Source organism: Salmo salar, chromosome 02, assembly GCF_965601325.2.
Source record: "Salmo salar chromosome 02, fSalSal1, whole genome shotgun sequence".
NCBI lineage: Eukaryota > Metazoa > Chordata > Actinopteri > Salmoniformes > Salmonidae > Salmo > Salmo salar.
Window position 1 is genome coordinate 75,710,001 of NC_138292.1, and position 11,111 is coordinate 75,721,111.

The following is an 11,111-nucleotide window of genomic DNA, read 5'->3' on the forward strand; positions in this document are numbered from 1 at the left end:
GTAATGTTCTAGAATGCTCAAATGTGGCTATATGTAAGCTACAAAGTATTCAATGAATAGGTCCGTGTAGACCTATAGATGAATAGGCCCGTGTAGACCTATAGATGAATAGGCCCGTGTAGACCTATAGATGAATAAGCCCGTGTAGACCTATATTTCTCTCAGTATTTCCTGCTCTTTGGGGGTTTTAGTCTGGGTATCTGGAAAGCTCGTTGTGACAACTGCTGATGTTAAAAGGACTTCATAAAATAAATGTGATGATTGATCTATTTTTTTGTATTACACAATTGTAAGCATGCATAGAATACTGGATATCCTGAGTAGCCTATACCCTCAAAACTTCAGGGGTGCATGGTGTCCCCCCAGGAGAGACAGTTAGAGAGACGTGAACAGACAGGTAGACTGATCATTCTGAGCGACACCGTAATGATACCCACCACTCTCCATCTCGCTCCCCTTCTTGGCCGTGGGCACGTTGCCCATGATGGCAGGCCGTCAGCGGGCGATCCGAGCTCCACAACCCGCCCTGGACTCTCCAGGACCCGGTCCAAGCTGAGTCCAGCAGTCGGTCCGTTCGTTCTCCCAAAACCAGTCGGTCCGGACTGAAATAGCTTGACAGCTGCAGTCTAGACTGGCAGTGAGCTCACCTGTTCTCCTCTACAGTATAGAACCGTTATAAAAATAAGAAATGGTGTTATAGTCCGGAATGGAGACAGCGACGTCCGTGTCTCGTCTTTCTGTCTTGGGCTGTGGTATGGTGCTTGGCTGGAACCGCAGCGCTCCGGGCCGAGTCCAGCGCATCCAGCCCGACTCGGTCGGTTCGTCTGTCCCCGCCTGTCCCTCCGTGCAGCCCCCGCCGATCGAGGCCCCACGCCTCTCCCCAGCGCAAATACCCCGTTTTCGCACCGTGCAAGGTGGCCACTCTCCGAGCCGGATGCCTAGTCCCCTTTCCTTTCCTTTCCCAAACCCGGCTCCGAGGATGTCGTTTTACCGAACCCGATGAGGTCGGGAAATCACCAGAATCAACATAGCCTACAGTAGCTTTCGGTGTGAAGCAATCCGAGTGACCGACTACAGCCTACAGACGATCGAGGCCCATCCATAGAGCCCATTGGCTGAATCCAGCCAGACTGATAACGGAGTGAAGGACACTGATTGGCCACCTGTCAGTGTGTCAAACTAGTAAAGTGCTCAGATTGGATCATTACCGTCCGTCAACAAAACCAAGATTCCGCCCTTTTACATGCAAAAACACCGTTGAGTGACGTCACTGATTATTTTCCTACTGGAAGATGTACACGCCCACAGTCGCTCCTTTCGCGGGATTCTGATTGGCTCGGTGCTATATGCTTGTGGGCGGAGCTAACGGAACGGGCCCTGTTTGGCGAAATACCATTGGCCGTCAGACGGAATGGCCTCGCGTTGCCCCCGCCCTCCCAACTAATCCGTGATTGGCCGAGTGACGTCAAGCAGCAAAGGCTATTTTTAGGAATGTTGCTCAGAATGAATGTAACGCACGCCGCCGCGCTACGGCAGGACTTCCACATTCAGTTTGTTTGTGTAACGAACGACGCACGAGGAAACGTACCCTGGCTCGGGATATATTTACAATAACATGTAACTGATCAAATAAACTGTAACGATAAAGATATTTGAAACAGTCTCTTCCGATACAGTGATCATTCTATTTAATCTCTAGGGTTGTTCCATTGTTAATGTTACATTGTAGTAACAGTATCAACGTTGACTCCACACGCTAATAAATCATGTTTTATTGTGAGGACCAATAGATTATTTTAAAGGATATCGGTGATGCTACATATATATTTGGGAATATAGGAAACATATGCAAGTGCATCCCTGTCAAGGACACAGTTGAACTTAAAACGGGGTCAACTTCAGAGGTTGCAAACAGATGGAGGAGCATGCAGACGTCTCCTCTCGCCTTCCTCAGCACTAAGGTGAAGGTACTGGACAGTTATGAGAAGAACACAAAGTACTAATCTTAATATCTACCACAGTGATTTGATCCATCATTTGTTCTAAGATCAGTGTAGAGGGAGAAGAGACAGGATCACTGAACACATTGGGATGGAGGAATGGAGGGGGTGTAGAGGGAGAAGAGACAGGATCACTGAACACATTGGGATGGAGGAATGGAGGGGGTGTAGAGGGAGAAGAGACAGGATCACTGAACACATTGGGATGGAGGAATGGAGGGGGTGTAGAGGGATGATGATCTGATTGGTTCATTCAAGAGGGATAAGAATGAGCAGAGCCCCCCACCCCCCTCCGATGCAGTTGCTTAGCAACATGAGGCAAGTCTGCACTGTCTCATAGTGAAAATGGTGAAGAAGCTATTCCTCCTGCTGCATTTTATGAATGAAACACAGCAAGAGAGAAGCAGTCAGGCTCACAGCTTCTAGCAAGCCTCCCTTCTCCACCCCTCACCCCCCTTCTCTCCCCCACCCCTCCTAATCTCCCCTCTCCTTCTCTCAACACTCACCCCTACTCCCCCACTCACCTTCTCTGTGATGTAATCTCTCCAGTTGAAAACATAACACAGCATTTACAATACACACACACACCCTTTAAAAACAACACATGTTTATTATTATTACTTTTCATTGTTACAAATATTACAATGCAAAACAAAATACAAAAAAAACATGACATCTCTTAAGCGCTAATGAATCACAGGTATATACAGTAAAGTCACAACAGTCACATGACTGACATAAACAAACCCCTCCCCCAACAACAATGCATGTACCTCCCAAATGGTACCCGATCCCCTACATAGTACCCTACTTTGACAACAGCCCTATTGGCCCCGGACAACTCTAGTCAAAGTAGTGCACTATGTAGGGAACAGACTGACATTTGGGACACAGAACCAGGTTTGGGATCAAGTCCTTTTAAATTCTATTCAGTAAGTAAAACAGATTCCAATTCTACATTTTTCTTCATTGAAAAGCCTTGATTTGAATTGGAGTTACAGAGTACTTCCTGAATTGAAATGGAATTGAGGCCAGGCCTGAACAGTCCTGGAGTCACCATGTAGGGTTAGGCTTTTTCCTAGAGACAACTCAGTCTCCCTCTAGAGGCCTACCTTCCTGGAAGTAATCCCAGATCGGGGATTGGTTGGACAGGTGGAAGTAATCCCAGATCGGGGATTGGTTGGACAGGTGGAAGTAATCCCAGATCGGGGATTGGTTGGACAGGTGAGTAATCCCAGATCAGGGATTGGTTGGACGGGTGAAAGTAATCCCAGATCGGGGATTGGTTGGACAGGTGGAAGTAATCCCAGATCGGGGATTGGTTGGACAGGTGGGGGTAATCCCAGATCAGGGATTGGTTGGACAGGTGGAAGTAATAGTGTGGTCACCTTGTTGCCACCGATACAAATCACTTCCAGGTTCCCTGCTCACCTCAAGGAAACGGACACATTTCTACAGTACTGAAGCAGGGCCTGAGCTTTAGCGGTGTTGGTATGGAAACCAGTCCAGGTCAAGTTGGGTTGTAAAACAAGAAGACACAAAACAGGACGTTTTGGACCAGGAGTCTGACATGGCACCCTGTTCCGTGATAGTGCACTACATTGGAGCAGAGGGCCCTGTTTAAAAAGATAGTGCACTATGGAGGGAATAGGGTGCCAGGGCCAGTGGAGACAGAGAGAGGTGTTGCTGTGTGAAGGAGGGAGACCGTATACCCTACAGTACAGCTGGTTTATAATAGTGACTCAACCTTCCTGCCAAAGACTGGCGGCTGCTGGAGTAGAACGTGGCAAGGCAATGCTGGTGGGGTGTCTGTGTTCTACAGACAGTCCATAGAGTTACCAGACATCAGTCCTACAGGTAACGCCTTGCCAGGTAAACAGGAGGAGGGCGCCATGCTGCTGCTACTGCTGCTGTTGGGGGAGGGGTCTACGTTCTCACTGTCCTCCATCTTGTCTGAACAGCCGTCCCAGTTGATATGGAACCGGGTCACACGGGGGTTAGAGGCCAGGATGTTCCTCTGCAGCTGGAGATTACAGGGAGGGTTATGGTTACGAATTAAGGCTGGGAGTCCATTCCAAAAATAGTCTATTTCAGATTTCAAACTGTGCCGAGAATCCTTCACAAGAAGTTGATTCCTTTACAACAATCAATTCCTGTTTTGCATCACGTTGATTTTTCATGTTTTGTGATTTTTTTGGTGTGTATCATCGTGTGTATAACCTGTGTATAGTCTGGTGTGTGCATTACCTGGTGTGTGTGTGTGTATTAGTGTGTATTACCTGTGTGTATTAGTGTGTATTACCTGCGTGTAGTCTGGAATGTGTGTATCAGTGTGAATTACCTGTGTACACCGGAATTTCCGGACTATTAAGCGCACCTGAATATAAGCCGCACCCACTGAATAAAAAAAAAAAAATATTATTTTGAACATAAATAAGCCGCACATGTCTATAAGCCGCAGGTGCCTACCGGTACATTGAAACAAATGAACTTTACACAGGCTTTAACGAAACACGGCTTGTAACAAAAATAAACAGGCTTTAACGAAACACGGCTTGTAACAAAAATAAACAGGCTTTAACGAAACACGGCTTGTAACAAAAATAAACAGGCTTTAACGAAACACGGCTTGTAACAAAAATAAATAGGCTTTAACGAAACACGGCTTGTAACAAAAATAAATAGGCTTTAACGAAACACGGCTTGTAACAAAAATAAATAGGCTTTAACGAAACACGGCTTGTAACAAAAATTAACAGGCTTTAACGAAACACGGCTTGTAACAAAAATAAATAGGCTTTAACGAAACATGGCTTGTAACAAAAAATAAACAGGCTTTAACGAAACACGGCTTGTAACAAAAATAAATAGGCTTTAACGAAACACGGCTTGTAACAAAAATTTTAAAATTAGCAGTAAGCTTTAGTTGTCTTTTTGCACTGAGTCAATTCCTCACGCTGCTGTTTCCAACGTCTTATCATCGACTCATTAAGACCAAGCTCCCGTGCAGCAGCTCTATTTCCTTTTCCAACAGCCAGATCAATCGCCTTCAACTTGAAAGCTGCATCATATGCATTTCTCCGTGTCTTTGCCATGATGAGGGTGACAAAATGACTACCGTAATCAGAATGATGGGAAGTTTGAGAGCGCTCGATTTAATCTAAACAGTAAACAAAAAAGTTGTTTGACCTTAACCCGTTCGGCAATTTCATTGGTCTAATGAAAGCTTCATGCCGCCAAAAAACTGAGCACATCACAATGTGGTTTTTTTTTGAAAAAAAAATTGAAAGCGGGAAAAATCCATATATTAGTCGCGTCATTGTTTAAGTCGCGAGGTTCAAAGCCGGGGAAAAAAGTTGTGGTTTATAGTCCGGAATTTACGGTAGTCTGGAACGTGTGTATCAGTGTGAATTACCTGTGTGTAGTCTGGTGTGTGTGTGTGTGTATATTACCTGTGTGTAGTCTGGTGTGTGTGTGTGTGTGTGTGTATCAGTGTGCATTACCTGCGTGTAGTCTGGTGTGTGTGTGTATCAGTGTGTATTACCTGCGTGTAGTCCGGTGTGTGTGTATCAGTGTATATTACCTGCATGTAGTCTGGTGTGTGTGTGTCAGTGTGTATTACCTGTGTATTGTCTGGTGTGTGTGTATTAGTTGTATTACCTGTGTATAGTCTGGTGTGTGTGTATTAGTGTGTATTACCTGTGTATAGTCTGGTGTGTGTATCAGTGTGTATTTCCTGTATATTGTCTGGTGTGTGTGTGTATCAGTGTGTATTACCAGGGTATAGTCTGGTGTGTGTGTATCAGTGTGTATTACCTGTGTGTAGTCTGGTGTGTGTATCAGTGTGTATTACCAGGGTATAGTCTGGTGTGTGTGTATCAGTGTGTATTACCTGTGTGTAGTCTGGTGTGTGTATCAGTGTGTATTACCAGGGTATAGTCTGGTGTGTGTGTATCAGTGTGTATTACCTGTGTGTAGTCTGGTGTGTGTATCAGTGTGTATTTCCTGTGTATTGTCTGGTGTGTGTGTGTATCAGTGTGTATTACCAGGGTATAGTCTGGTGTGTGTGTGTGTGTGTGTATTACCTGTGTGTAGTCTGGTGTGTGTGTGTATTAGTGTGTATTACCTGTGTATAGTCTGGTGTGTGTGTGTGTGTGTATATTACCTGTGTATAGTCTGGTGTGTGTGCATCAGTGTGTATTACCTGTGTGTAGTCTGGTGTGTGTGTGTGTGTGTGTATTACCTGTGTATAGTCTGGTGTGTGTGTGTGTGTGTGTGTGTATATTACCTGTGTGTAGTCTGGTGTGTGTGTGTATATTACCTGTGTGTAGTCTGGTGTGTGTGTGTGTGTGTATATTACCTGTGTGTAGTCTGGTGTGTGTGTGTGTGTGTATATTACCTGTGTGTAGTCTGGTGTGTGTGTGTGTGTATATTACCTGTGTGTAGTCTGGTGTGTGTGTGTGTGTGTATATTACCTGTGTGTAGTCTGGTGTGTGTGTGTGTGTAGTCTGGTGTGTGTGTGTGTGTGTGTGTGTGTGTGTGTGTGTAGTCTGGTGTGTGTGTGTGTGTGTGTGTAGTCTGGTGTGTGTGTAGTCTGGTGTGTGTGTGTATATTACCTGTGTGTAGTCTGGTTTGACCGGTGGGTTCTCTCTGAGCTCTGGGTCGGTGTACTCATTGTTGACATAGTAACCGATACGGATGAACTCCTGTCCGTTGTAGGTGCAGGTGATGAGCGCCACGGTTACCCCCACAGCATCACTCTCAGGAATCAGCCCGGTGTTGGGGGCATCCGCCTGGAGGAGACAGATGGGGTGATGAGAAGGAGAAAGGGAGGAGAAGAGGAGAGAAAAGAGGGTGGGAAGAAGGTAGGAAGATAAAGAGATGATCTGATGAGAGGAAGGAGAAGAAAGAGATAGAGGGAGGAGAGAACTATAGAGAGAGATGGAGGGGTGTGTGTGTATCAGTCACTCAGTGTGTCTCTCACCTGGAACACGAACATGTGTCTGCCTGCCGGTACTGGTCCGACCAGAACTGAGTCCAGAGTCTGATCATACTCCTCACTCTCTGCTGAGCCCACATAGATGATCTTCCACTCCAGGTCTAAACACACACACACATTAACTTCCCTGACCCAGTCTGTAATACCTACATGTTTCAAACAGACCACCCTGTTCCCAAGAACACTAAGGTAACCTGCATAAATGACTATCGCCCCGTAGCACTCATGTCAGTAGCCGTGAAGTACTTTGAAAGGCTGGTCATGGCTCATATCAACACCATCATCCCAGACACCCTAGACCCACTCCAATTCGCATACCGCCCCAACAGATCCACAGATGGCGAAATCTCTATTGCACTCCACACTGTCCTTTCCCACCTGGACAAAAGGAACACTTATGTGAGAATGCTATTCATTGACTACAGCTCAGTGTTCAACACCATAGTGCCCTCAAAGCTCATCACTAAGCTAAATACCCTGGGACTAAACACCTCCCTCTGCAACTGTATCCTGGACTTCCTGACGGGCCACCCCCAGATGGTAAGGGTAGGCTACAACACATTTGGCCCGCTGATCCTCAACACGGTGGCCATTCAGGGGTGCGTGCTCAGTCCCCTCCTGTACTCCCTGTTCACCCATGACCTCACATGACTCCAACACCATAATTAAGTGTCCCAACGACACGACGGTGGTAGGCCTGACACCAACGACTAGACGGCCTATAGGGCAGAGGTCAAAGACCTGGCAGTGTGGTGCCATGACAACAACCTCTCACTCAACGTCAGCAAGACAAAGGAGATGATTGTGGACTACAGGAAACGCTTCAAGTTCCTCTGCGTCCACATCACTAAGGACCTATCAAACACACCAACACAGTCATGAAGAGGGCACGACAAAGCCACTTCCCCCTCAGGAGGCTGAAAAGATTCGGCTTGGGACCTCAGATCCTCAAAATGTTCTATAGCTGCACCATTGAGAGAATCTTGACTGGTTGCTTGGTATGGCAACTGCTTGGCATCCGACCGCAAGGTGCTCCAGAGGGTAGTGCGTATGGTGCAGTACATCACTGGGGCCGAATTCCCTGCCATCCAGGACCCCTATACCAGGCGGTGTCAAGAGGAAGGCCCTAAAAATTGTCAAAGACTCCAGCCACCCAGTTCTCTCTGCTACCGCAAGGCAAGCGGTACCGGAGGGCCAAGTCTAGGTCCAAAACGCTCCTTAACAGCTTCTACCCCCGAGCCATAAGTCTACTGAACAGTTAATCACATGGCTACCCTGAATATTTACATTGACCCCCTTTTTAATAGCACTGAGACTCTTGCACCGGCTCTATGCACACTGAATGGGCTCTACCAACACACATGCTTTTTAACTCTGCATTGCTGGGAAATGGCCCATAAGTAAGTCTAATAATAATAATAATAATAATATTTAAAAAAATGGTTAAACACTTTTGATTATACAAAAATGCATAAAAGTGCATAAAAATAAACATTCAACTAAATTCTCTATATATATAAAACCATATCATAAAATCAACAAAGTCTTGGAGGAAGGGTAGGTCTGCCAAAAATGAGGAGTCTGAAGGCCTGCTTTAAAAGCCCCAACAGTCTAAACATCCAGGAGATTATCTGGAAGGGAGACCTAAAGGTGTTGCTGGGATGAAAAGGACAACGTTCCGAGCCGTGTCTACACAACGTTCCGAGCCGTGTCTACACAACGTTCCGAGCCGTGTCTACACAACGTTCCGAGCCGGGTCTACACAACGTTCCGAGCCGGGTCTACACAACGTTCCGAGCCGGGTCTACACAACGTTCCGAGCCGGGTCTACACAACGTTCCGAGCCGTGTCTACACAACGTTCCGAGCCGGGTCTACACAACGTTCCGAGCCGGGTCTACACAACGCTCCGAGCCGGGTCTACACCTGTTGTTTTGGGCAGATGTGACAAATACAATTTAGGAAGTTTACTTCACACACACTACGTTTAAAACCCATCTATTCACTAGTGCACCAGGTCCCATAAAGCTCAGAGACTACACTATATAGGGAATAGGCTGCTATTTCAGACACAACCACTCAGTAAGTGTTGTCCCACCACCTCCACTTTAATGCGGGAAGGATAGGTTTCTTCTCATTAGTGGAAATAACTATTTATCGGTTATAGAAAATGACCTTGGAGAAGAGATAGGTTTTTCCCGCAATTTATTGGTAAGTCGTTCCACTGTCTGACATGGTACTCTGTTAGCGCACCAACCCGCCCGAGTCCACCCAGACGTCAGAGAAGGACCGGAAACGTGAACAATACGCGCGGGCGCCAAATTCTGATCGAGTGTCAACACGAATAGCTCATTTACTCAAACAATACCAACATATTTGAATTTATCTAAGTAGGTAGCTATAAAAACATACGTGTAAATGTAATTGAACATTTAAGCAAACTGTTGTTGCACCTAAAAGGCAACGGTTAGCTACATTATAATTACACAATAATACTATACTTAGTAATCTACATACGTTTGTTAGATTTTACAACAACAACAAAAAAAGAAGTTAGCAACTGAATAACGTTACCACTCACCCTCCGGTAAATCCTCCATGCATTCGAACGTAATCTCGAACTGAAACGGGTTCCCAAAAGGACTTGGGTTGTCCAACACAGCGACATTCAACACTTGAACTTTAGCCATTTGTTTTCAGTAGTCTGGAAAGCGTAGCTGACGAATAATTAGAAAATGTACCGAATTTAGCTCGTTTATCTCCCTTGACGTTGCAGATAAAGGCAGGACGGAAAATAATAAAGCAGCTAACGTTAACAATTCAGTCTCTTTGACTAAAGATACGTGTGTGGCGTCTTCTGATGGTTGTTACCGTCTTCTCTCCTGCAAACTTTGTCAAATTCAACTGCTTGCAATATAACACCTGCTTGGCGTTAGATTCGTTTTCAAAATAAATTAAACAAAAGCTTGCTTTGGCAGGTTCTTTGTTTTGTAGTTTGGGGTTATTTTGTAGCTAGAGGATAACATTCGCACTCCCGCCAGTGTGTTCGGAAATGGTCCACGTGACGTCACGAAATCCAGCAGCGTTTCTTCTTCTCTCTTCCGGCTGTAGAACTGAGGATGGTTGAACAATAAACTTTACGCTGCCATCTAGTGACGGGACTGAATAGTTCAGATTGAGATTTTGCAGAAAGTAGGCCTACAGTACTAGCAGCATAAGCGCTGCACAATTAACAAAATGACTAAGCAATGAGTTGAGGAGAGATAATATTTCCATGTGATTAACGTCTATTAGCTGATGATGTTGCACTCTGCTGAAACACAAACTCAGGATTGTGACTTAAATAAAGACCAGCTTTTGTGTGTGTGTGTGTGTGTGTGTGTGTGTGTGTGTGTGTGTGTGTGTGTGTGTGTCACAGGTGGTTGGTGGCACCTTAATTGGGGAGGATGGGTGGTAATGGCTGGAGCGGAAAAAGTGGAATGGTATCAAATACATGGTTTCCAGGTGTTCGATGCCATTCCATTTGCTCTGTCCCGGCCGAGCCGTTCTCCCCCTGTCTGTGTGTGTGTGAATATTGTAGCGAACCTGGTTTATAAACGCTGATATCGACTATGCCACTTGAGCATACTTTTGTTGCACAATCGATGGCGCACTGGGCTTGGGGCCAGGAAATGGACTGTCCGAGCCACACTCCCTGCCTGTTTCATAACAATACATACAGCTGAATAGGCAGACAGTCACTGTGTACAAAATTGACTGGTCAGTTTCTAACAGAATCCTAAATGGTAAAACTCCTCTCCAGTCCATATTCGCTCTGCATTAGGCTTCAATGATTTATGCCACAGCATACAGTAGAACTCACAGACGGTGTCTACCTTCAGTCAACACCCTATTCCTTATATAATGCACTAATTTTGACCAGAGCCCTCTGCCACTGTTTTACACTATTTGCTAAAGATGTAGACTACAGAAGGCCTGTTTTTTTTCCCTCCACAACGGTGTGTGTGTGTGAGAGAGAGACAGAGAGAGAAAGGCGATCATTTGGTAGTAGTCCTAGGTACTGATTGGCTCTTGCGGTACATGTGACAACAGTCCTCATCTGCATATGGACAG

The 11,111-nt window shown here is 45.7% G+C and overlaps 2 protein-coding genes across 2 annotated transcripts in view; both read right to left on the reverse strand.

Annotated features, from left to right (window-relative positions):
- The window catches only part of LOC106592286 (cAMP-dependent protein kinase catalytic subunit alpha), a 24,026-nt gene extending 22,929 nt beyond the window's left edge, over nt 1-1,097 (reverse strand). Inside the window, exon 1 of the mRNA XM_082967079.1 lies at nt 438-1,097. Coding sequence (XP_082823205.1) covers nt 438-483 — 46 coding nt within the window. The 5' untranslated portion in view covers nt 484-1,097. The remainder of the gene's footprint in view (nt 1-437) is intronic.
- Nucleotides 1,098-2,587: 1,490 nt separating this feature from the next.
- as1la (Histone chaperone asf1-A) lies at nt 2,588-10,052 on the reverse strand. Its single transcript, NM_001279003.1, is given in 4 exon segments — nt 2,588-4,023; nt 6,617-6,793; nt 6,985-7,100; nt 9,580-10,052. Coding segments are annotated over 4 exon segments (609 nt in total). The 5' UTR covers nt 9,689-10,052; the 3' UTR covers nt 2,588-3,816.
- Between the last annotated feature and the right edge of the window lie 1,059 nt (nt 10,053-11,111).